The following is a 22873-nucleotide window of genomic DNA, read 5'->3' as shown; positions in this document are numbered from 1 at the left end:
GGCTGACGCTGCCCGCTGAAAGCAACAGAGTCACTACCTCGCAAAAGATAAGGAGAACAAGGCAGAACAGATGAGTTTAGACACTTGAGCTGTCGAACTCACATCAAGCCAGCATGGCGTTAGCTTTGTGTTGGCCATAGCGTTTTTTCAACGTAAGAGACAACAACAAGTATCTGATCAACATGAAAGCGCTGATGTTCAGTAAACTATGCCCAGCGATACAAAACCAGTAGATCCTGTTCTCTACGATCCGACTGGTTGCGCTTGCGCATTTGTCAGTCCGTGTGCCTGTCTTTTGTACTATCTGTACATAGATGCCTGTGACCCAAAGAGGGCGTAGCTCGTTTTCGAGCTGTTACTTCATTGACCTCTCTCCCAAGGAGCGATAGCTCTTCACATTTGACTGTTCTGGACGAGCTCCGACGTATACACACAGACCGAGACGGAATCGTCCACCTTGTCTAAGCTTAATGTCAATGCAAATTAGAACAAGATCATAGTTGTCAACGAACTCAATAAACGTCCAGGAAAAACTGTGGCGCGGCAGATGCAGTAATGGCGGGGGATTCGTCGTGTTCCAATGGAAGTGCCCTGTATCTTCCTAAACGCCTTCACTTAGAAAGTTCGCAGCCGTTAAAAATGTACTATGTGCAATGTAACCTTGAATCATAAGTCGTCTTATGGCCAACATATTTAACAGCATCTGTCAATCTTTATAGAAGAAAAAAGTTTGGTTCAAATTCATCAGCTAGCTACTGGGAGTCTTTTAAAGATTCAACACCTATAAACTTCAATCACACACAGAGCGACAAAAGTGGAAAAGACAGTAGGGGGACCTTATAAACGAAGTTGCCGACGATAGCAAGTTACCTTAGTATCTGAGTCCGTAGTTCTAAGCATCGATAATAATTCGGAACTACATATATTCGGTGTAATTTTAATGGGAAAACGATTTAGTGTGGTTAGAAGCCTTAATAATAAGATCATTCCGCAATTAAATTTAGATGCGCAGATATTCAAGTCGTTCAGGCATTGACTCTCACTTGTAGTGTAATTGCTCGATGACTGAATGCCATACAGAGCGTGAGTTCAGATAGGCTCCATTAAGCTACTTACGCCACCCATATATTACTAACGGTAATAGACATACAAGTTCCTGGCCTTAGAAGGTTCCATTCCAAGTGAAAAGAAAAATCGTATTTATTCATCAAGCATTATTATTTAAAATCCCCTAGATGTAGTTGGGATTACAAGCTTGCCTGTAGCATACCGCCTGTACACATATGCAGCCTATTTACTAACGCAGTTTTTCAATAAGGCTCTAATGGAACTAAGCTGAATAAAAAGGAATATCTGTAATTGTTAAGGATTAGTGCTTCGCTAGGAAAACGGTTCATGATAATCGTCGAGTGGCAAACAAAACGTTCGTCAAAGAAAAATTCCTTTTTCCATGTCGGCTATAAGCTACACAATAGAGTCGTCGGTTAGCTGCTCATTTGCGGCAGTGTTAGTATCCAGCTATTAGCAACAAATACCCAGAAAATATTTTGTTTTCAGCAAAACGAGGAATTTTTTGCCCATTTATATTTCGCTCATACTCTGCAAGAAGCCTCGTACAGTCGAACACTTTCTTATATTTCGAGATAGCAAGGAAATTCTAGTTGTGTGGAAAGACTAGCCTTCGTTCCTTCAATATTAGATAACAAATTTGAGTGTCGCGTGAAAGAATTTCTGCCAACCGAACTTGGTTAGGTAACTGATGGATTAATTGTTGATCTTCGTATATAAGTTGTTTTCTGCTTTCCAATAGAGTCGTCAGGACGGCGGTTGGCTGGACTAATGTTATTGATTTCTTCGCTGTTATGGGGCTATATCTTGATGCGTATTGCGGTCGATTTGGCGATCTTCTTTACCGAACCTGAGAGTTTTCGCACCTACGTGGAGACTGAGCTGTTGATGAGCATAGACAGTATTACGCCGACAGCAGTGCCTTTCATCTATCTAATTGCCTTTATCGATATAGTCCTTAACAGATTCGTAGCTTCGGCACCAATGCTTAACATGATCATCCTCTACGTCAGTCTAAACTTCGTACGTATACTCATGCTGATCTACACAAAAAAAAAAAAACAACTAAAAATCACGTAAAAATATTCGTGGAAAACAATAAATCAATAAATTAATCTAATCTATATACATGAAATTGGTGCAGTTTATTTCTATCTAAATATTCATATTCTGCGTATTGGATTTGATTTTCTTATTTGGATTAGTCGAGTGGGGAGCTCCATCACGAACAGTGTAAAAACGTAATTGCTTACGTTTACATTTACGTTTAATTGCGGAAGTATAAAAGCAATCAAATAGTTTGGCCGTCCTGAAATTATCTTATCATAATTCCAGACGTCAACTCGACTTCGGTGTAGGCCTCTAGCCCCTTAACACAAGATCAATGATTTCCAGAACTTCGGAAAATTTTAAATGTTTAACTGAAAGTACTTTTAAGATGCGTTACAAAGCGTTATATACTCACGTTATATAAGGCTACATACTCAAATGTTTTGTGTTCTAATTGAACTGGCTTCTAAATAGTGTTTCTTATTATAGAATCCCTATTCAACATAGCTTTGTACTTGCTTTATACTCGTTCTGTATGGCGGTCATGCTAACACTATGCGTTTCGTTGCCGGATCGCAGGTAACAAATCTAAAGTTCCGAAAGTTTGACGAAGACATCTTGTGCTGTTCGTCTCAAGAGTTTGTCGACCCATTTGTCTTACGTAATCTACGACTGAGGCATGCAGAGCTCTGTGATTTGGTTATATACCTCGATGACATTTTCTCGCCGCTGGCTATTTTTTGGCATGGATCCGTTGTTGCCGGGTATTGCTCAGAGTCCATCAATCTAATACAGGTAAGTTCCATTCAGAGACTATATAAGGAGCTTGTATTACTCATCCCTATCGCATTCTAGACACTGCGTATTATCGAGTCGAGTCATCGTAGACTAGATGACAAATTCTAGTATAAATGGAACATTTAGTGAGAAGAAGCATCTTTATCCGCGCACTGAATGAATTTAAATCTGAGCTAGTCGTTTAACATGCGATCGTTAAATCTGTACAATCTTGAAATGTTCTCTTACGACCATGCCCTACTTGCCAAAAGCGTGCCCGTTTCTGTCCAAGCATATGAGACCCTTTACTACATGATGTCGTATGTCGCTCGGGCTAAAGTCTTGCAGGTTGTATTCGCGTATTACTGCCCTGCTAGAACGTCCGGTGCCTAGATAAGTTATTCTTATTCATAAATAACTACATTATAATAAAGTAACGGTTGCACTGCACGTTACGAATCATTTCAGAAATTTTCAGGTGGACGAGGTGCGGGAATTTCGCTTCTCAGCAAAATGCATTTCCTGCTTAACTTCATATACATCATCACCAACCTCGGCCTTGTCACGATAGCAACCTCGCTAGTTTGTGAATGCAAAGATCGCTCGGAGCATGTTGTTCGTAACATGCTATTCCGGCCTCAGGCTCATCGTCGTGCGGCTGCTCACCAAGTAAGGCCATCAGCGCAGTTAACTGATTTTGTACTCAGCGTAGCGTGGCAGCTGTAACAAATTATTCCCTATATTTTGGATCGATGCATCCGTTCGATAGTATTTCAACCAACAGAGACTCTAATGTAGGTAAGCTAGGTGACACCTACTCGATAAACCGCTCGACGATTAGTGTGTCTCAATACGATTCATAGGTTTCGTAAAACATAGAAGACAAAAGATAAACCTTCTATTCTACTTCTTCCTTCTAATTCGCTTTTCTCCATATACTTACGTAATGTCGAAAGGTTACAGGGTTTGACCTGACGAAAAATCGGGCCATGCGTATCAAAGAGACGTTGCCGAGTGACCTCCTCTAAATTCGGTCGCGATAGAACGGCTATATTTTCTGAAAATTCGTCAGGCTAATAAAGTCACAAAACAAAACATCATTTAGACTAGTGGATGAAGTCACATAGGAAACTTGTCGAATCGAAACAAACAAAATAACACAGTGTACCTATTATGGCCAACAATACATGTATTTATCACTACCATTTATAAGGTATATGCGAGCGATATGTGCGTGTCATCCTGAAGACTCTTCAGTGTCAAAGACAAAACAGTGTTCTGTCTCTAAGAAATGTTATCATACCCTTTTCTAGAGCCTTTTCGTACGGTTTTAGCGCATGACAAGCCTGGTACTAACAACTGTTTCCGCTCGCGCGATGATACTGTGTTTCCGGGCCAGATGCGTCTGCTAGCTACCCAGATGGCTGTGGAAAACGTACAGATGACAGCATTCCGCTTCTACAGCCTCAACAGATCGGCGTTTATGACCGTCATGGGGGCCGCTGTAACGTATGTCAGCTTTGTTGCGCAAACGGCTCAGAAGGTCACCTCCGAGGACGAGTAGAAAGAAGGCAATGCAGATGTTCTAAGCCGGAAAATTCGTTGCCGACATTCGAATGGCCGATCAGCAGCCAGCGTCACCTGCTCAGTGAAGCCGTCAGATTATATTAGGCGTTTCTACTGGATGGTCTGTGGCCAGCCTCCGAAGAATCGATCAATCAAGGTTTATTGGCGAATCTTTAGGTAGATCTTTTAAAAACAGGTAGAGGTTAGAACGTTTCCCTGGGTTTGTAATCCGACTTTAAAAAACTAAAGACTTTAAAAATGCATGACAACGACGATTTCGTAGGACAGTGTTAGCTAGACGTGAAGATGTTTGGATTATTATTCTCGATGCTAAATATTTCTCCTATTGATACCAATGACAGAAAATGAGCTCAAGTAACGATTGCGCAACGTAAATTCATGTGAACTTTAATTGGAGACTATTGTTTATTTGCTGTCTGTTCGTAAGGCAAAAGCAGTAAGATACCTGTTACGACAACGAGATGGAAACGTCCCAAATGACTTCATCGTCAGCCATGTTATAAATATAACGCACCAGCGAACCCTTTCGTAGTTGATTCACAGACGCGACCGAAAAATATCGTTAGTTTAACCATGTTGTCCACAATTCTGGATATCATCGTGTTGTTATTAATACTACACATTTATTATGTATTACAAATCAGGTACGTCGCACCCTGTCATCTCTGCCTCACGAGAATAACACAAATACTTCAATGGCCCACGTACCCCATACACATTGTATATACAGTAATGCCACATTTTTACTTAGACTATTGTTACAGAAAAATACGTAAATATTTTACCTAATCGCAAGAGCGAATAGTAATCACTAAGCGCCCACCCTGTGCCCATTATCTGAGAGGGAATTAACCGCTGCTGTAGCCTAACCTGAAATATTACCCACAGGTAATATTCCAGGTTAGTTATGTTACGGTTTGTAAAAGATAAGCTTTATATGAGGCCAAAGAAAAATGAAAACCTTTGCCTTAAAGCAATAGCTAGAATTTTAGCAGTTAGCATGCGTTTTACGTAGGGATCCCATTTAGAAGTATAGCAAACTATATGAATTCGATTGACTGACGGACGAACTGCTCGTATTCTCTGTTCTGATAATTAAAAAATTAAATGGAAAATATTTTCAAAATACAGTTTGTCCAGACGACGATTAACTCTGTAATTCTTGCTCTAGGATTAATCTGCTCGTATCTCTAGGGTGAATGCAGGGCCAACAGAGATAGTTCCGTTACGACTCGCTTGCCAAAATGTTTTCTGTGAAAATGCTAGATTTAGCTTATCTACAAAAAATCCTATTTTTCTAAATGGATCTCTGGAGCAACGGAACGATGAACAAAAGGTAAATCCGCCTACCCAACTTCTGCTTATCGTTAGACGTACAAAGACAGTTTGAAATATGAATTTGTGTCACCAATATGGAGGTAGCGGTATGAACTATCGTTTGGTCATACTAAGCTAGTTTCCTGTGACCGTCAAAATTTTCAATGAAAGTATCATATATTAGTATCCACCTTAATTTACTTTTCTCCCTTGCGGTGACACTACGAGTGACAATCTGTCAATTGCAAAGGGACATCCAATTAACTTCTACGCAACATGTTTACATTAGAAATGAGGTTGATATATAAAACGGATCACAATTTTCAAAGTAATAATAATGTTAGAGGGACCAAATTAGAGACTGACCCAGGTTGACTAACAAATACTTTTGACTTCCATTCAGCTGTCGTGATAACTGCAACTTCCCAAAAAGCTGCTTTTCTCTATCTATCTGGCGATTCCGCAGAACAGCACGGAAGTTGAAAGGGTAACAGTTTCTTTCACAGGAAAACAAGTACAGATCGTTAATCGTACCAGTTGCAGTATAGCTGTCCAAGCTAGCGATAAGAGCATGTCTTCGCCCAGCCGATCCGAAATGCCGGACGCTGAAATGTCGGTTGCTAGGAGACCGAACGCAGGGTCAAAGCAATAGATTCAAATTCTGAAAAGGAACTGCCCAGGTTTTTATATACCCTATCCGGCTGGATTAATCGTCTTATCGAAAGTTGTCGTGAACGTATGGCTGGCTTACGATTTCTGTAGGGCGGCCACTGAATAAGTTTCAGAAGAATGAAAAGAATCCCCGTACGTTAAATAATGTACGAATGCTGTAGCTTATCAGAATTACCATGGCCGTGCTTACGCATAATCTTTCCGTGCTATAATGCCGTACAGGTTAATAGATTGTGTAGCAGGTAGAAATTTTATGCCAGTCGAAAATCGTGAATTTTGCAATGATACTTCATTTGAAGCTATCGCACTCCGTTTCACACTGTTTACATTATTTCGAAAAATAGGCGGTAAACGCATGTATTGTAAGTGGCTCGAAAAAACGCTCCCTGTCCTACAGCATTTAATTACTATAATGCCACGAATGAAATGATCGGGCGTAGCCCGTTTAAGAGTACGCTTTAAGAGTGCAAATAGAATGTTACACTTTTGACCCCGGTTTTTTCAGGTCCTCAGGTGGGCGCAAAAACATCTGTTTCATGGGTCCTAGACTGATTCATTCGTTCGCTTGTATATATAAATGTAACCGCTACTGCTGAGTACTGCCCTTCCTATACGACCTTCTATATATATCGGCACCAACGTCGTTGATTGATACGCCTATGAGAGTAACTGAAGGATTAGTTTTAATTAGCCAGACTGGGTAATTCTCAGTGGATATAGCCAAAAAAGTTAGTGTGTCTCAAGGTACTAGTCACAGTTGTGATCACACGGTATGTTCACGCGGTCGCGTCGTAATAAGAAACCCACTATACTTGAAAGTAACGCTAAGGTAATACTTTTCCCGTTTAACTACCACGCAACCATCAATAAATAATATCATTAACATATTTATTGATGGTTTTACTATATATATATATATATATATATATATCAGTAAAGAAAGTGTATTCTAAACAAGCCCATATTTTCACCGCATCTCTTGATTCTACTATACCCGTTATTTTAGCCAGGTTACCTACGGTCACTATTTACCTATTTGTGCCTAAATGGAAACTGTACAAAAGCACAAGCGTGTATTTGATACCGTGAGGTTTTGCTGCAAAAGCTATGAATTGGGTCTTCTTTTGTTTTTTAAAAACTAAAATGGAATTGTGAATAATCAATATAAAGTAAAGTATTTTGAGGAATCCCAAAAACTTCGATTCCCAGTAATAAATATGCTGCCAGTTGGTCCCAGTTTCTCATGTAGTTGACAGGTACGAAACTTCTAGTCTGCCCAAATTAAGATAATCGATGATTAATTCGTACGACAGTGACGATCCACCATTTTCAATGGACAAACTTAGTATAGCTAAATTTCATTTAACATATATGTACAAACCTTTAACATTCGTAAAAAATCTACAGTCATTCGGGTAACTTTAGTATAATCCTGATATTAGTTTTTGAACTTCGTTTGCATATTTTTATGGACAAAAATCTACCAAAACTGGCATTGGGCTTCGTAGATACTATCACAGTAGTATCACAAGTGTCGATATCGTTTTTGTTTATATACCGCTTCTACTTGGTTAAAATTATTAGCAATATTCTTGTGGCACGCCGATAACTTAAGTGCCAGATATAAAATCGTCCACGATAACGTCACCCAGTTACAGCAAACGCAAATACGGCATGAGCATAAAATGGGTTTAAAGTAAAAAGAAAAGCAAATACGTTTAACCACAGGGAGAAAAGCAACGCGCCTCCCGAGCGAAGCGTCCACGCAGAATTTTTTACAAGTATTTAACCCAGCTTCAATATAACTGATGTGATCATTGACAATAACTATTGATTTTTGGACATATTATTTGGAGTTCCGCGTAGATAGATTCGAGCACCATATTCTGTTAGACGTATGGATGTGCAAACGACACACGGTAATTCATGTTGAAACTCTCGCTAAGTTACCTCAAAAGAAAAAGCAGAAAATTATACAAAAACAAAACATGGTTCTCACCAGCTAAAGGTGAGAGGAAAACTAAATATATCGATAATATTTGTTCGCCTAAACTAGATATTCTTTTTCTAATAATTGTGCCGTCAGGAGACCTCAGAACGTACAAAAAGCGTACAAGAACCACCTCAGTCTACGATGACCTAAGGTTGTCTCCACAGCCGTGCTAATAAACTAGTATATGACAGTAGTTGAACTAAGAGCATTAATTATCTAAACACATGACCCACCATGTAATATTACGGTAGTAATAAAAAATGATGTCATCCAAATATTATGTAAAGAACAAAACGATTTTACAAGTAAACACACAAACCGAAGAAGAAGAAACGCCCAAGTGTCTATAGGCTTGTACGACGCGCTGAGATTGCATACTGTTTAGAAAATACTATTTACTGAGATACACTTACGTACCGTAGTTACTACGCACTGAATCGAGATCAATGGATGCAATTCAAAACAAGTACCTAAAGATGGCCCCAGGCATGTCAATCAACAAATTATATATCTCGTTCCGTAGCGATGTCAGGCCTACGTCAACTATGCGCATGAAGAATAGAAGCAGACGTAACTTTAAACTTGTGGATCGAACTTACACAGACCGTCAGACCTTTGCACGCGGTTACTAGAAGAAGCAGAGAGATTATGAACATCGGAACTAGTCGATTAAAATGTTATATATATATCATGACCGTAAAAGACACGTAATTATTTCCAATGTAGATTTTGTGGATAATAAGACATTAACTGATATCATCTACTTGATTATTAATATAATATAAGTGTTCATAAATATAGTTTAGTAACTATAGTTGAATGCAGAGATGTTGCTCTAGTACTTTTACAAAAATCAAGAAATGAGCTATGAATATGGTAACAGAAAACGTGTTGAAAACGGTTTTGCCATGACTGGGCCTTGAACCTGGAAAATCTGTGTAACGACGCAACATTCTTATTATAAAACAATTACAGCAGTTACTCAGATACTTGATGACAATTTCACTTACCATTTTTAGTAGTTACAGCTAACCACGGTAGCTGATAGTAAACATTTTAATTACTATCTAGAAATAATAAAGAAAAAAAAAAAGTAAAAAATAAGAATAAACTTTATTGTTGCCCAAAACTGGGCCGAAAACTCGTCTTCATTACTCGTTTGCATATCGTATCTATGGCAATGAAATCAAATAACTTCTCGGCTGCGTTGAGTTATCGTTGGCATCTACCTGTACTCCTATCACCTCGATCTAATAGAGTCATAATATTATCGTTAGCAGAATTTAAATCCAGGTTATAGCGCACATGATAACGGCCACGGACGGCGCTATCGCTTTCGGTCCGTTGCGATATTGTAAAAATTTAGACTCTAATATAGAAAAATGAAACTATTTAACAATCAAATAAATTGGAAGCCCTCTTCTGCAATATTAAAAGCTCTAAACACATTGCGTCAAGATACACTTAATCGCCTTTGCTCAATCAATCAACGTTGATGAAATTCTCCGTCACATAAAACTATAAAAAAAGGAAAAATCTCCTGATTATTCATACTTCTGAAGGTACCTGTCAAATTTAAATTGTGTTTATTTTTGCTTATTGCACTACTATCTATTGTTATTATGATTTTCATAATAGAAGCAGATGATGATATATCACTGTAGACCATTTATAAACCCAATTTTCTCTACACAAAGTATTGACACAACAGCACAGGGGGGGGGGGGGGGGGTAAAAGTAGGAGATCCGATATTGGGTCATTCTAATCATCGGCTTCTACAGGGTATAAGCGATATGAATGTGTTGCCATTCGCGAACCAATTTCCCAAATTATTATTCTTGTTATTTACATGGCTGTTTCCGTTCGCGTTTGCGTCTCGTGATCCACTGATCGATCTGACGATGAGTGCACATTAGTACGTTTACATATTTGAAACGTTCAGTCACCATCTATAAGCATTTACAAAAGTTAAACTATCAGTTCTGTCGCGAGATGTTGTATTGAGATAAATAATCTCTTGGCTTTTATTATGAGTGCTAGTACCTCAGTAGAAAACAGGATCCTCTCGCTTTTCTGCTGTCTAAGTGTATTTGCTCCAGTGACCTGAATGGCCTCTATGGTCCATATCACTTTGGCTCTTATTCAATGAATTTCTAGCTTATCAAGTTGGTCTAACTGCGACATAATGAAAACGAATTTTTCATGTAACTGAAACCTATTGTTTCGTTCATATTCAGGTACATCGTTCTAATAAGCAAGCAAACTCAGGTGCACGTTTCTAGCGAGATCTGCTCCATCGATCATGCTCTTCTATCTCTCGCCTTTCGTTCACCTCGTACCTGTTATCCCCTCTGTCGCTAGACAAGTATCATCTAGTTTAGGGCGTCGTAACAGCAACAGTATCTACACAGTGAAGTGTTTTTTGCACTTACGGATCGTAGCCATACGCCAGTACAGTGCTGCGCAGCAGGCTGAGTCCTATAAACGGTGACCTAGCTAGGCACATTTTAGAACTGACTTTGGATAAAAACGACCGGCAGAGACTTTACAAGATGCTAAAACCACTCAGTTCCCCCAAGAAAATGTCTAAATGTTTCGAATTTTACGTCTGGCGTCGCTGCTAAGCACTCCCGGCTGAAGACGGCTGGCACCCGGTATAAAACGAAGTGTTATGTATCTATGCTCGCATGTCCGACCACGTGTTCCTGAGAATAGCGACTGAATACGTTACCCACCAGGCTATCACGGGCAGTCAACAGGACACTACACTATCGTTGCTGTCACCCGGATACATCACGATCTACCATCCACCCCGCTGCTGCATGTGTCGTTGCTGTCGTTGAACTCCGCGGCCATGCGACGCCTGATCTGTTTTGATTAGCAATAGGTATTTAGGTTCAGCGCTTTGTTTTCCGCTACTACCGCCACTTCTGTAAAAAAAAAAAAGTCGAAATTGAAAAAGCCAGTAAACTGATAACTGGTGTCTCATGAGTCTTGCATAAGTCACCTACATAGGAGTAACAATAATAGCATACAGACAATTGGATTATCGCAAATAACAATTTCTGTTTTTCTTTTCTTCGGCACCCTGTATGCGTACGTGACAGGTAACGTATCCATAAATCAGTAGGGATGAATACATGAACATTTTATTATGTACCCATATGTACCTGACGAGAACCTGGCCACCATTATCGACTCGCTGAATATGATGGATCGTTCGCACGACGTGTGTCGGCCCGGAAACAGTTAAAGAGCGGCCCGCGCCACCTCTGTGGCTGTCTGGCGATTGTTTCACAAGAAGGATCGCCCCCTTCTGCTGCTGTCTGCTATGTCTGCCACCGCCACCACGGCTCCCGCTGAAACCCCCTCCGTAGTTTCTCCCAAACCCTCCCGAGAAGCCACCATCCTGACCACTGCCCTTTGGGAAACCTGCGTGGATGCCGATTGTCAAACAGACGATAACGATCTATAAAGTTCCAAAAAAGAAACAAAACAAAACAAACATTCGAACTTATGTATTTTATCAGGCTAAATGATGCTTTTTAAAACCATATTTCCTACTGGCCTTAGCCTTAGTTAATACGTCCACATATCTGTTACGACGATAATGATTATAAATGTGGACTGAACGACCAGGTCTGAGGACAACGTTATAAAAGATCGTCGTAAATTCGATATAACTACACAGGATAGGGGGCAAAAGTTACGTGAAGCTAAAAAAGCAAGCTTACGCTAGTTGAAATAGAGGTGTTTGTGTTTGAATAATTAGCGCGCTAACCCTGAATTCACTGCGGATTCTCCTACTCTGGCTAATACAAAAAGTATAGTGGATTTATATATTTTTTCTCATCTTTCTTACCATCGCATCCGGCTATACGTTGAATTCGATTTAAGAGCCCTCCCTCGAAAAATACGCCATAGCATTGCAGTTTTTGTTCATACGTATAAAAGCTTATATTTAATGAGTCAAAGATAAATGAGTTCGTAATTACTCAATGATCGGCATGAGTAATCAGTATATGCGACTGTAGATCAAAGCAAATTGTACGTATGTACAAATTCTTGTATATAACGTTTCACTAAATGATGTATTCCCCTATCAGAGTTCAGACAGCTTGGAATTGATACGACGAATTGTAGTTCTAATATTATTCAATTATGCAGCAGGACGGCCATATCAACTTCATAAAGCTGCGCATTATAATGCTTTTTTTATCAATGTGTATTTACTGTATAACAGAGCCCCGCAGATAAGCCGGAGATGCAGTCGTTCGAACATTGGTAAGAACACTTTGTGTTACAGTATTAGGTAAGATAAGGATTTTCTCGACAGAACAACTCTTCTAAATATCATTTCTATCACGAAATACTCGACAAGCTTCTCAGGGCGGTAGAGCAACGTATTAAACTTGCGCATCTTATGACGAAAAAAGGTAACTGACAAGTCACTTTATAATAATCCGGAATACTCTTCTCACATAAAAGCTTCAAGCATATATCGACTAATCAAGATAACTAATTTCGGTGATTGTTTTTATGAGATCGAAGTGATACCTATGATCGACATTAGTTAAGCTAACTCAAGGCTAAATAGGATTATTTGCTTGAAAAATCACCACATGATACGAAACGCCTTACGGGGGACGAGAAGAACGACTGCCCGCCGAAATGTCCTGCCTAAAAAGCAGACGAGTTTTAAATGCGTACACAAGGTGCAGAAATTTTAACAGAGTGTGCGAGCACAATCTATCATGCTGCTACATCTGGATTTGAATGCTTTAAAATTAATGTGGGGTACTTCTGTTCTTACATCACAAAGCAAAAGTTGTCTACAGCGGGTTTCGAATCTCGACCATCTCAAATGCGATTTTTTATTCTAGCGCAGAGTAAACTACTATCTCACATTTCTAATGGTAACTATTCAACTTAAACAGATACTGCGGGCGCGGTAGGTCTTTAAAAGTTGCCAACAGAGAAAGGCGAGTCAAGATTCAACGTGGAATCCTTTGAATATGGATGTGCGAGTACTTTTTCTACACATTCAAAGACTTTTAATTTCATACTTGTCTCCCCACTCGAAGTAAGTTAAATAGCTGTGACGTTAATCACTACTGTGACATTCACAGCGCATTACCAACGTATTAGCATCTTAACACTTACGAGGAACTTCATCACGTTTCGCCTAACAGCGTTGTACGTATGGCACTTGTTCCGAAGCACACTAACAAGCTTTTTTCTTCAGACGAACTCGAGCAACTGCACTGCCATCCAAAAGCGTTTACAGCCACATTAAACTTTAAACTTCTTTTCTGCGCCTGGTTTCACGCGGTGAAAGCACGTGGCTCTGGCCTTAACTTTCCACTCGGCAAAGACCATTCACGTAGAAAGTTGAATGAGCACAGCAAAATAATTACCTCTAACTTTGTTAAGAACAAAACACAAAGGTCGATAATAAATCCGTTAAGTGGTTTTCGTTAGTGTCTGATGACCTAATCGGTAGACGAGCATGACTTCTTAGATTCCGTGAGGTATTCGTACAGAGCTTAAATAGTCCCGTGACCTTGTACATCCGTCAAAGGGTCGACAGCAGCGCCCCCACTGGTGCGCCGTCAGCATACCCAGCGGCACGAGAACCGCGACAGCGATATAGCTCAGTTGTCGCCAGCGATGGGCTAAAGCAACGCATTGAAAAAGCGGGGTAGATTGACTGCTAGAGACGATGTTACCACATCAGCAGCTCGCTAGGAAAAGCACGAGGGTGGGTAGGAGGTTGATGTGTGCTTACAGATGACACGCGGGCATACAAAGCTTCATATCAACAAACAGATTCGTAATATATCAAGCCCATCGTGCACGCTATCGATAACAGGCAAATAATCATTACCTTGTTTTTGTTGATCTTGTTGTTTTTTCTTTCGCTTTTTTCTCCTGTTTATCTTGCAACTCCTCCCTTACCATCGAAGTAATGTTTATTGTAATGTCTTTTGCCCCCAACTATAGCTTACCTACTCATCTCCATGCTTTCAATGAACGCGACAGCGTTTGATGATGCAGCGAGCCCTCTCATAAATGCGTAAAGCTGCCAGTTTGTTGGAAAGAAACTAGAAGCTAGCCTTGTCACTAGACAAAGCAAACGTGTCCTGCGCAGTAGTAAAGATCAGATGGGGTCGGAGGTGGTTGTCGTGGTCCGAAATGAGGGAGGAGGAGGAGGAGGAGGAGGAGGAAGGGCAGGGGGCAAATCGGCCTGACAAGGTCGGAACACCATTCTGCTGTTGCTATTACGACCACCAGTTCACAAGAAGCCTAGAAGGTGGCCCTCCATCAAATTTATTCAACAATGACCATACGATCTTCTGTCCGTAGCAGTGGCCGATAAGAAGATATGCTGGACACGGCCTAACTAATGGCGTTCGCGTTATCACAGTTGACTCGTCTGTCATCATCGGACAATAGCCACACTCAGTGAGCCAACAACCGTGAGAAACGGGAAAAAAATCACACGCAAAACTGGTCAACAAAAGAATTAGGTACTACAGTAAAATTCTTCTTATAATACTTTCATTATATAGTTATCGTAATAACGCGGCAATCAAAATACATATAACATATGGTGATATATATATTTCAAAAATAATTGTAACAAATATTCAAGCAGCAGTAGTAAAAGTGAAGAAGAAAAGGCTGTGAATTCTTCTGGCTGTTTTACTGACTATTTATATTAGATACGAGTAGTTGGGAAGCCAGTGCCGCAGAAAAACTCTAATAGCATGTTGGATGAGTGTCTGTGTGGGCTTGCGTGCGTATATATGTATATATGGCCTTCGTTGCTATATGATAGATAAAATTATTTCCAGTGGCTCACAATAGTGCTAGTGGTAGGTGCGTTTAAATGATCTATCTCCGCTTCTTAACAATAAAGATTTAACCTTTTTCTCCCATGGATGGTTATTCACGGGACCATGAAACCAAGGTATCATCATCTTCTTATCGGGATAACCCCGTGTGGTCACTTAAAATAGGCAGAACTTGCTGGCATATTATGATTCAAATTAGCAGGTAGTCAATTATTCATAAATTCTCTAAAAGCAACTATTTTGACTTTGATTTAATTTTGAGCTGAAGCAACTTGAGTTAGCTAATCTCGACATTTTTCATTGACTTGATTATAATAACAACAACAACCATGTAACGGCGCCACTAATACATACGTACATGTCGAAAAAATCTAGAGCGTTGCAAATAATGAATTGACACTACCATTTAAAACAACCTGTGAACAGCCCACGAGGCTGGATTTGAGTTTAAAGCAGTAACATCAACGGCTAAACATCGATACTCGTACAAAGGTTGCACAACTCTTTTTAAATTTTTCACTAAACATTACTTATATGAAGCGATACGTTGAAGTCAAGCCATTGGCTGAAATTACAGATAACACCATATTAGAATTCGCTATCGCAGTCTTAAACGAGCTCTCTATATTGATGAAACGAATGTCTTAAAAGAAACGTTTAATTAGTGTTCGTTGGTATGCCGCTCAAATTAGAAAGCATGTAAAACATCTTGAAATTGATAGCATTATTTATTTAGTTGAAGAAAAAGTAATGTTAGAAACAGACGGAGGCATTTCAAATGTCTTAAATAAAGTTGATGGTCAATATCTTTTAACAAAAAAATTGTTATGTACTGTAGCTCTACTGTTTCGTTCTGCACAAATACACAGCCATTCAATGGAAGCATTTCAACTGTTCTAAAAGGCCCCTACTGCTTCCTTCCTGACAATGATAAAAAAGCCAACACCGTATCGATATTATAAGATCGCAATCCTAGACGAGAATTAGTAGAGTTCAAATTTAGTGCTATACTGTGCAAGGTTCAACTATCACATATCTTAAAAAATCACTTATTAATTATTGACTAACACCTAAAGATTTCTCTCGATCTTTTTGTGTTGGTGTACCAAATACGCGAAACGCTGGCGTTGTCACTGAAAATGTTGTCCGAAAAATTTAGAAACCAAAGCGTCCTTGACCTGGCAATGGTCGTGCGTGCCTAACTGAGACTTTCATATTTTGGGAAAGTTCAAGCCGTTTTGGATTTGCTAGCGGCAGCCACTAGCTTATACAAGATTAAGACCTCGTCATTCGTGACTCAGCTCTGGTCTGTTTCAGAAAACCGAAATTGGTGTAATTAATACCTTTGTTTAACCGATACTGGCTGTGATTAAGCTAGAAATCATATATAATAAGTTATTCACACACCGATACGACTCTTCGGGCTCCTCTGACGGTCTAAAATATTCGTTTGATGGGCGTTAGCCTAAACAGTCACAAAGGTGCGAACCGATCCTGAAGCCTAGATGACCTTCAAAGATACCTGTCGGTCAATTTCGGTAACGGTTTCTCATGTCAAATATTCTCCCACTCATATAAATCACCTGCAGATAATTCAATAGCACCACATTGATTTTGACAACCTTCCTACAAAGCGAATAACCTACACTTTCTACTAGAATTTAATTAAGTTACAGATTACAATTATATATGATCGACGATATTAAAATCACAGGAAGCCATAAGTACCGATACGTTCAAAAAAGCCACATGTTGAAAGTATGTTCTTGGCGCAGAAGAACATAGTATCTGTCATAATTTGTCAAAGATATTAAGCTACAATTTTTCTTCTTTGCTATCAGTTTTTTAACAATATCGTGACGCAGATATATGTAAGTGTCTGTTTGTTTATCTAACAAAATGTAATTTTCCAGATCACTGCGTAACTAGAGATCTACAACTCTAACCGATGGCCTAAACGGGCAAAGAGCAGACTTTTTTAGTTCAATCCTTCACTCAAACTGGCATCTTGCCCACACGAATTGTTTTTACGAAAAGTAAATCCTTATTAACGATCTAAGTGGTTTATGCAGCATTTTGTTAAAAAAAAAAATGACCGCTTACATCCTTGGCGTTTCTGTGAAGCTATCTACACCTGAATCATTCTTCTTTGGCTCTAGAGAAAAAAAACCGCGCGGGGAAATAGGTTTTCCAATGTGAAAGCAATATGGTTATTCTTCAGCTATTGGGCATCTCCGCAAACCGTGTCATGCTTACTGGTATTGCCAATTATAATGCAATTACTAGCTCTGCGACCATGAGGTCTGAGCATCTGTGTAGCAGTTTTCGTGTACGAGCACAATGAGCAATATGATTCGTAATATCGAACACTATAAAACTGTTGATAAAAATCAAAGTCTCAATGAACCCATAGTTAGTGACCTCCACGTGGACAAGCTCGTTTCGATTTGTCCTTCAACAGTGATATTAACTGCAGTAGCAGCGGCAGCACGGATAGTCGCAACGAGAGCAAATCACCAAAAAAAAAAACGTCTGCGAAGCAAACCTTACAGGTCGTGTGCACGAAATCACAGAGTCATTCATTTGTACAAATAAGCGCGTATTTGAATAGTGTCTAAAAATCACTAGAAAGAAGAAGCGGACTTGGTCGTCGCTCTTACCAATGACAAACGCAAAAAATGCAGTGTACTGCAATTCACCACGGAACGATCGAAGTCTCTATTGGCGATAGCTATCCTTTAACGATAAAAACCAAATTAGAAATAAGCTACCTAGGCTATTGTGCACATAAAAGAATCCCATTGATTTTTCTATCACGTAGCGCGCGCCACATCTTCATCGTGGTTGCAGGTGCAAGAAGCGAAATCATAAGAAACTGAAGTCGTTGATCAACAAAGAATAAAAAATAATAATAAACGTCTCTTGGTCAAACGTAGCAATGCGCCACGATTCGTTGGCGGATAGAGCAGCTCAATTTCTGTTCGCTGTTTATCACCCTTTATTGGATCGCAGCGCCACACGCGAGCAGAGCTTTGAAAAAAATTCTAGTGGCTACTTAAAGTTTAAGTTCAGCTGTAAATTCGCGCACAGTCATACTTGCCTTACAATACGATAACGAATGTTGGGGAATATCTTAAGACACTGTCATTGTAAATTGTATTACAGCATATTCATTTGCCCCATATAATGTTGCATTTAGATGTCTCAGTGAAGAAGTCTTCTCCTTAGCTGGGCCTATCGAACGTTCACCCTGATTACTTACGCGCAGTTACGAAATTTAGAAATCTTACAAAAAAGTCGTATTTTTACGAACACCGTATAACACAGGATGACAGGTCGTTCAGATAAAGGTTTGTGTATATGGATTGTTTGTTTGATGTTGTTACGTCCTATCTGTAGGGATCTCCGATCTCGTGGATAGTTAACTGAATAAAAGCATTGGCCGACTCCTCTCACATATTTAATATAAATCGCTTTAGTAGAAGTCTTTGCAACGAACGGGTGAATATCGGAATGTCGTTTTGCCTATCTTCATAAAATTGGTGAAGTATATCTATGCAGAATGTCCTACTTGCCATCAAATTTTTGCTTTGCCGTCTTTTTCCAGGTTCCATGAGATGATACTTCAACGCTCCATAATAATCTTTATTTCGGGAGATTCATGTCACTCAAACAAGATTTCTCTTCGATAAATGTTTTCATCAAATACTTGCATTTGTTTACTTGTCTAGATGTTCACCAGCGGTTGCTGGTCAAAGTAATAAGACTGAGACCAGATTCAGGTATTATGTACGATGATGAGCAGATGCTATAAAACTTTCTCGTCAACCATTCTTAGAATTCTTCCAGAAGTTTTTTATACCTCTAAAATTCACCCTCAGCTGTCGAGGGAACTTTCATTTCACAGGAGCAACTTTCCTGCTGATTCTTGTTGGCCCTGTGTTGCCATACAACTACTTACCACCACGGACAGTCCTTAATTTCTAGGCATCACGATCACGGTCGAAATGTCTTTACAGCAGCTATCTCTGTAATAAGTTGGTACATATAAAAAAAAAAAAAATATATATATATATATATAAATTGGTTGGTATATTAGACTTGGTGTATTCTGTTCGTATATTCTGAAAAGACTTTTCACAGCTATTTTTTTTATGTGAGCGATTAGAGCCTTGGAAGAAACAGTGCTCCAATTCCGTAGAAGCCATTGCATTCTCTAGAAAACAAGATTTCTTAACCATGTTTTCCTTTATTACTTCCGTAAGTAGTTGATTTCAAAGAGAAATCTAATTATTCTAACTATTCATGTTGTAACGCAACTAAGGCAATTTACACTTATTTGCGTGATACTACAAAGCTCATAATAAATAAAAGACCTGAAAGATAGTTGTGTGCATACTTAGAGATTTAGAGTCACCAAAAAGGACCAATATAGCTCCGGGTCATCGGTTGAATCGTTTCAGGTTTACTTCTGAAGATATTACGCTAAAAATTACTTAGTCACGAAATCGATTTCTAGAACCGTATTTTGCGTGTCCTTATCTTCGGCATGCGCCAGAGATCACTGCTAATTATTGCCAGTAAAAACGTTTGTGTACCATATTTTAACGTTCTCGCGTATTTCAATCTGATTGGCGGAACACTTGTTTGGCGAAGGTTTGATTTACCGCGTGAACATGATTCCGTTGCATCAGTGTCAATTTGGCAGCTACTAAGTGTTCCGAGTTCTTACGCCGCCGTTAAGCGTCCCATGAAGCGGTTGGCTCCCAGCACGGAACGAACCGCATGTTTATGTCCAGGTTCGACTTAGGTCACCACCATAATACATAACCACGGAAAATAGCATCACACAAACCAATAAATAAACGATATAGTTCTATTGGCTGTTTCGAGTACGAATAGCCATCATGTAGATGTGCATATTTCAGATAGCGATGATCGCGCTTTCGGTAACTACTCACTTCTACATATTACTTGTTGGGTCAATGTATTCAGTATGCAGAACATATGGCATCGAAAATCCACGTACAATTTAAGTATCTTCAATACGGCTTTGTCAAACATCTTAGAAATATACATCTTCATTATAGTAATTTAGCACTTATTCTAATATCGATTCTAATTATCCGAAGCGAAAGTCTGTATTTCTTAGGATTCGTTGGTTAAGAGCCCTTATCTAACAGACAAATGAATATTTGGAAAAGGAATTTGTGTTGATTTTAAAAGGGTTATTTTGGAATCATGGGCTAACTCCTAGCTCTGGTAGGGTTTTATTACACATTAATTCACGTTGAAACACGTATGTCATGTTTGTTTGCTATACTTGAAGAGTGATCGCAGAATCACGGTAAAAGTACTAAACGAGAACAACTATTAACTAATGATTCATTTACGGATCGCTAAAAATGGTTTTTAGCAGAATCGTGATCCTCATACAGCGCCCAATTCCAAACTTCAGTTTGTTTCTTCAGTCCATCAACCGGATACAACAATAGTATGAAAAGACGACAGCTGACGGCCGGCGCAACCTAGTTACCGCATTGAATGCAACATGAATCGTTGCTCACGTTTCTAATCAGATTAAATAAACCGCGGCCATCCTATGCGTCCTTTTTACGCTTTACGAACGCTTTTTACGTTTGCTTAAAATAAACGCGCTAGTGGAAATTCGTCAAACAACATAACAGATTGTTATGTATCTGTATAGGCACCGTAGGTAATCGCAGGGAATTTCAACAGAATAGAGTACAACAGACCTCGTCATTTCTGCTGAGAGGGGTTCAGCCATGGCAACTATTAGAGATACAAAAGTAACTGTACTCCATTGGGCTTGCTTTGCAGGTCTCGAAATATTTTTTATGCAGCACGTTACCGTCAGATACGTATCGTACGGCTTGAGTTATGCTCGAGTGTTTATTCATCTATTGCGAACCGTCTAACAATATACCTACAATTAAATAATAGTAAAATGAAATCACGATTATTCTAGACATTAGAACATTTTGATTAAGCCATTAAATATAATGACAGTAAAGGGGTTAAATGGCGCCGCATCTTAGCGTCCACCTTTGGTGGTTGTTTCGTCCAACGGGTAGTAATAAGCCAGTCGTCGGACGACGTTTTTGCAACTCGGTCTTCATCAGTTCGAGCAGTACACACACATACACAATCGGTTGTATCGCTTGAGCCTTTACAAACTGAACACGAATTATAAGACTACATTCAGAGGCCTGCTACAAGCTTGGCGCACGTAATTTAAGTCAAAGATATTGAAAAGAGGCCGGTTGACATCAGCTTAGCTCTTGAAAGCTCACAGTTCATCTATCCTAAGTGTCTCTACCCAACAACCTAAGCAATAAGCTTTTCTCATGTGGTTGGTCAACATAGTCTAGAAATAATTGATAATTAACCTTTACGAAAATAGGTTAAAAGATACTCCATGTAATAGAATAAAAACAGACTTTGCTGCGTCGGATTGAATTGAAGTGGAATTAATTGTTTGTCGAGGGAAAAACCAAAGTTTACTTTGTAGCTTGAAAATCCTTCTAAAAGAAACCAAGCTTCTTTAGCCATTCCATCCAAGCCGTCTGTAAATGTATATATATATATATATATATATATATAGACCCTATAAATTACAAAAAAAGTACTACCTATCGAAGGTGACTCTTGGCAAACGCTGTGAAAGTTTTTCAACAATATAAAATTACCATTTTTAGATTACTTAATAAGACTAAGACCTTCTTCGCAGTTCTAAAGAAGTAATTCTGTTTTTCCACCGATCGAATCTTTCACCGTCATGTGCCATTTCGTGTGTTACGGTCCACTATGTAGCACCTTTCCAGTCTTCAGATGTCAGCGCGTTCCCAGGATGGGCTTTAGGGCCATTCACCGACACAACTCTCCCCACCGACAAATGACAGTTGTTCTTGCGAAAACATATTAGGAGATGCTGTCACAATGACTCGATACTTCAACATCACTTGATGTCGTTTGAATCGGCGCCCAGCGAATCAGAACTGCCGAAAAACTCCATGCTGCACTTAACTGCGGCCGAAAGGTTACGTTGTACTTATTGGAACAAAGTACAATAATTTTGCAAATATGAATATTGCAGGTGTGATATCTAAATATGGGAATGATATGTTGAGGTGGCTACTTAAAATATCTCCTTTATGCTCACTCTTCAGTCTCAATGAAGACTGGCAAAAACGTTTTGCGGAAATAACGTGAGGACTTTGAGACGATTGTTTAGGGAATTATGGGCATCATTACACCTTTGGCGAATACGGAACGAACCATATGTCCATGACATGGGACATGCGTCATAGGTTGTGGAAATCTGGGTATGCCGTCCATATCCAAACAAGCTCCTATCGCAAAAGCTAATTTCTATAGAAAACATTCACATATTCTCAATATTGTTTTTTTTTTCAATTTAATCATACAATCGTCGTATTCAAATTTGTAATTAGTAAACAAGTTAGGTAGGCGAGAGCTTATAACTTGAATATGACCTGTTTTTGCTCTTAAGACTTTTATAAAGCAACA

The 22873-nt window shown here is 39.3% G+C and overlaps 1 protein-coding gene across 1 annotated transcript; it reads right to left on the bottom strand.

Moving 5' to 3' along the window:
* Positions 1–9558: 9558 nt before the first annotated feature.
* Positions 9559–13986, bottom strand: LOC111271134 (uncharacterized). The gene is made up of 3 exons (XM_022851731.2): positions 13629–13986; positions 11636–11934; positions 9559–11395 (listed from the first exon to the last, which is right to left on the bottom strand). Exons 1-3 carry the CDS (start codon positions 13638–13640, stop codon positions 11266–11268), a joined length of 441 nt encoding a protein of 146 aa, XP_022707466.1. The 5' UTR covers positions 13641–13986; the 3' UTR covers positions 9559–11265.
* Positions 13987–22873: the final 8887 nt, after the last annotated feature.

Source organism: Varroa jacobsoni, unplaced genomic scaffold (assembly GCF_002532875.2).
Source record: "Varroa jacobsoni isolate VJ856 unplaced genomic scaffold, vjacob_1.0 scaffold_168, whole genome shotgun sequence".
Classification (NCBI taxonomy): domain Eukaryota; kingdom Metazoa; phylum Arthropoda; class Arachnida; order Mesostigmata; family Varroidae; genus Varroa; species Varroa jacobsoni.
This window is presented reverse-complemented; position numbering and strand designations above follow the sequence as displayed.

Excerpts from the sequence above, each read along its gene's own strand:
- LOC111271134 (XM_022851731.2), bottom strand. Across the intron at positions 11,396-11,635 it reads GGTGGCCAGGTTCTCGTCAG|AAGTGGCGGTAGTAGCGGAA; the intron begins GTACATATGGGT and ends TTTTTTTTACAG.